General features: G+C 40.5%; 1 protein-coding gene across 1 annotated transcript; it reads right to left on the minus strand.

Moving 5' to 3' along the window:
- Positions 1-1,171: 1,171 nt before the first annotated feature.
- On the minus strand, positions 1,172-1,552 carry LOC125869704 (uncharacterized). The gene has a single exon (XM_049550157.1). It carries the CDS (start codon positions 1,550-1,552, stop codon positions 1,172-1,174), a length of 381 nt encoding a protein of 126 aa, XP_049406114.1.
- Between the last annotated feature and the right edge of the window lie 3,095 nt (positions 1,553-4,647).

The following is a 4,647-nucleotide window of genomic DNA, read 5'->3' on the forward strand; positions in this document are numbered from 1 at the left end:
CATGATAGTTCAATTAGGAATACTATAACAGCTAAATCAAAACCAATCTCAAGATTTAGAAAACCCTAGGTCTAAACAAGATATAGGAATAAAAATCTGATTGAATTCTAGAGACCTAGTTGATAAAATGAACCCACTCGTGAAATCCCACATACCTGGTGACGAATTCTACGGAGAAACCCTTCGATTTCAGGCTAGAACTGAAGAAAACCTATTGCGTATTCTTGAGGGATTTGGTTGACTATTTCTCCTCTTTTGCTCTAAGTTTTGATGGATTTTGGTGAATGAATCACTTAAGGTAAAGTCTGACTAGAATACTAGGCTAAATCTGACAAAAAGTGTCATAGTTTTGGGGTCTAGCGACGTAGTTTAGATGTCCAACGCATAGGGGAAAAGACCAAAACAACCCTAACTTAAAAGTTGATAGGATCCTTCCATGGAGCCACTGATGGACCGTCAAAGGGACCACGACCCGTCGAGTGGGTCGTGGATTCTTGGACAATGGCTACTGATTCTAGCACTCCCCTCTACGGTCCACTTCACGGACCATGTGAAGTACTACGGACCGTGAAGACCACCGTGGTTCTTCCCTTGGGGTTGGGGGCCTACTTGCTTAGCTTCACGAACCTCACTACAGCCAGTGTGGAAAACCACCGACCGTGAAAGCTACCGTGATCCTTCACTTGCTCTGGGATTCTGCTAGCTCAGGATGACAGACCTATCCATGACTCGTCATCAAGACCATGGCCCATTTTGGGCTTTGTGTTATGACACCTGAGCCCTGGTGGCTCTGTCTCACCTCCACGAGCCTTTCCACCATTCGTTTGGGGATCCATGGCCCGTGAAGGGTCCCATGGTCCACCACTCGTAGAAGGGTGTGAAACACGATGAGGGTGATGGACCGTGGTCCTAATTACGGCCCATGAACCCCTTCGTGGTTCATCTATTTTCTGTTGTTCTGTTTGATTCTGATCTTGAGGTGTTACAATATCTCCCCCTTTGGAACATTCATCCTCGAATGAAGGCTAAAATAGATGGGTATGGAGGGAAGGAGCTGCAATCCCTACCACTAAGTACTAGAAACTGATATTTGACTGAACTAAGTTCCAAGAATATGCAAATATGCTGAAAATGCAAGAACAACTGAACGAACATTATACTAAGATTGAATTTATGCAAGAGTAAACTGAGAGACTAGAAAGGAACTATTAACTGAAGCTGAAATGGAATTGGAAGGAAATAAATGAGGGTACTTGTCCTTCATAACTGCTTCTGCTTCCCAAGTACCTCCCTCTACGGATTGACTCCTCAACAAAACCTTCACTGAAGCGACTTCTTTATTTGTCAACCTACGAACCTGATGTTCAAGGATCTCAACTGGAACCTCTTTATAAGTGAGACTATCCTTCACAGCCACACTCTCTAATGGTACTATGGATGCCGGATCACCTACACACTTCTTCAACAAGGAAATGTGAAAGACTGGATGAACCGCTACTTGTTTTGCTTGAAACTCTAACTCATAAGCCACATTACCAACCCTATTAAGCATTCTGTATTGACCTAAATATATAAGACTGAGTTTCCCTTTCTTGAAAAATCTCATCACCCGCTTCATAGGTGACATTTTCAAAAAAACACAATCATCTATCTCCAACACTAAGTCCCTTCTTCTCACATCTCCATAAGACTTCTAATGACTCTGAGTGGTCTTAACTCTATCTTTGATGAGTTGAACTTTTTCCATATCTTCCTGTACCGAATCTGGCTCAACCAGTGCTATTTTACCTACTTCAAACCAACTAATTGGAGATCTGCATGTAGGCCCATATAATGCCTCATAAGGGGCCATCTGAATACTAGAATGAAAGCTATTATTATAGCGAACTATATGAGAGGTAGATGATCGACCAGTCTGCCTTGGAATTGATCACGCAAGATCTCAAAATGTCCTCTAAGGTCTGAATAGTACGCTCTACATGACAATTCGTGTCTGGATGAATGGTTGTACTGAGATTTACCTGAGTACCAAGACCTTTATTAAATGATTTTCAAAAATGAGAGGTAAACTGAGGACTTCTATATGAGAGGATAGGAGAAGGGACCCATGCAACCGTACGATCTCATTAATGTAGAATTTAGAGTAATCCTCCATTGAATTTGTGGTCTTGACAGTCAAGAAGTAAGCGGACTTACTAACTCTATCCACTATTACCCATATGGAGTCATGTTGTGTGCGAGTACGAGGTAAACCCGTAATGAAGTCCATGTTTATCACTTCCCACATCCATGTAGGAATACTAATCTCCTAAGTAATACCTCCTGGTTTTTGATGTTCTACCTTAACATGTTGACAATTAGAACACTTAGCCACAAAATCTGCTATGTCCCTCTTGATGTTATTTTACCAAAATACTTCCCGTAGATCACGATACATCTTAGTGGCACCTATATGTATGGAGCACCTGGAGTTATGAGCTTTTGTAAGAATATACTGCCTCAACTCACTCTCATTAGGAACACATAAGCGACCCTGGTAATGAAGCACACCATTTGCACCTTGGGAGAAAACTTGAACTTTCTGCTGATGGGTAATACTTTTCAACTGAAGTAATACATGATAACTATCTTGTTATTCCTTAACCTCTGCTACCAATGAAGATTTTGAGCTATTCTCAACTAGCAGACAACCATTTAACATGTCTGTAAGACAACTCCTAAGCGAGCAAGTCGGTGAACATCTTTTGCTAATTCCTTCCTTTCTTCCATAACATGTGCTACACTACACATAGATAGTCTGTTGAAAGCATCAACCACTACATTGGCCTTACAAGGATGGTAAAGCACATTCATGTCATAGTCTTTAAGGAATTAAAGACATCTCCTCTGATGAAGATTAAACTCTTTCTGGGTGAACACATATTGGAGGCTCTTATGTCCTATGAACACAATACAAGTAATGTCTCCAAATCTTTAGGGAAAATACTACTATTGCTGCAAACTCGAGGTCATGAGTTGGGTAGTTCTTTTCATAGACCTTAAGCTGTCTAAACATAAGTTATGACCTTACCTCGTTGCATCAACACACAACTTAGGCTGACTCTGGGTGCATCACAATAGATCACATAATCGTCTGAATTATCTAGTAGAGTCAAAACGGGAGTTGTAGTCAATCTAGTTTGCACTTCTGATAAGCTCTTCTCTCATTTATCTGACCACTGAAACTTAACCTTTTTTTTAGTCAACTTGGTCAATGGGGGGAACTATGGATGAAAATCCTTCAACAAATCTCTTGTAATAACCGGCCAAACCCAAGAAACTTCTAATATCTGGTTGGGAGGTGTTTTAGGGACACTGTTTCACTCCCTTTATTTTTTGAGAATCCACGCGGATTCCCTCGCTAGATACCATATAACCAAGGAAAGCAACTGATTGTAACCAAAATTCACATTTGCTAAACATAGCGAATAACTGGGGATCTTTGAGAGTTTGCAAAACAACCCTCAGATGAGTGGCATGCTCTTCTTCATTCCTAGAGTAAGTGAGGGTATCTTCAATAAAAATGATAATGAACAAGTCCAAATACTGCTTGAACCCCTTACTAATTAAATCCATGAAAGCTGCAGTAGCAACTGTTAGACCAAATAACATAACTACAAATTCATATTGACCATACTAAGTCCTGAAGGCTATTTTCGGCATGTCACTATCTCTGATTCTGAGCCGATGATAACCGAATCTAAGGTCTATCTTCAAAAATGACTAGCATCCTGAAGTTCGTCAAACAAGTCATTAATCCTAGGGATAGGGTACTTATTCTTGATTGTGACTTTGTTCAATTGACGATAGTCAATGCACATTTCGAGGGAACCATCTTTCTTTTTCACGAACAAAATTGGACCACCCCATGAAGAGATAATCAGTCTGATGAAGCCCATATCTAGAAGGTCTTTCAATTGTGCTTTCAATTTCTTAAGCTCATCGGAGCCATTCTGTAAGGGGGAATCGAAATAGGCTGGGTATCTGGAAGGAGATCAATTCCGAAGTCGATTTCCCTTTCGGCAGGAACTCGGGAAGATCTTGTGGAAACACTTATGGAAATTAATTTACTACTGGAACTGACTAGAGAGTTGAGGTTTCAGAGTTTTAATCCTTAACCCAAACAAGAATATAGGCATACCCTTTGGAGATCATTTTCTGGCCTTAAGGCAAGAGATAAATCGACCTATCGGTACTGAGCTACTACCCTTCCATTCTAAGAATGCCTCATTTGGAAATTGAAACCGAAAAATTACGGTGTTACAATCGACTGAGGCATACCAGGAATGTAATTAATCCATGCCTAGAATGATATCAAAGTCTACCATTTCTACTTCTACAAGATTTGCTGAGGTGACTTTTTGAGAAACTGTGATAGGGAATGTTTTGTATACCCACCAAGCTATAACTGGGTCACCAACTGGAGTAGAGACTGTGAAAGGTTCTGAGAGAGTTTTTGGAATAACACCGAAGTTTACTACTATATAAGGAGTTACAATAAATTGAGTAGCCCCTGGATTTAACAACCCATAAGCATCTACATGAAAGACTCGTAATGTACCAATGACCACATCAGGAGAATCTTTCTGGTCTTAGTAAGCCTGGAGA

Source organism: Solanum stenotomum, chromosome 7, assembly GCF_019186545.1.
Source record: "Solanum stenotomum isolate F172 chromosome 7, ASM1918654v1, whole genome shotgun sequence".
Lineage (NCBI taxonomy): Eukaryota > Viridiplantae > Streptophyta > Magnoliopsida > Solanales > Solanaceae > Solanum > Solanum stenotomum.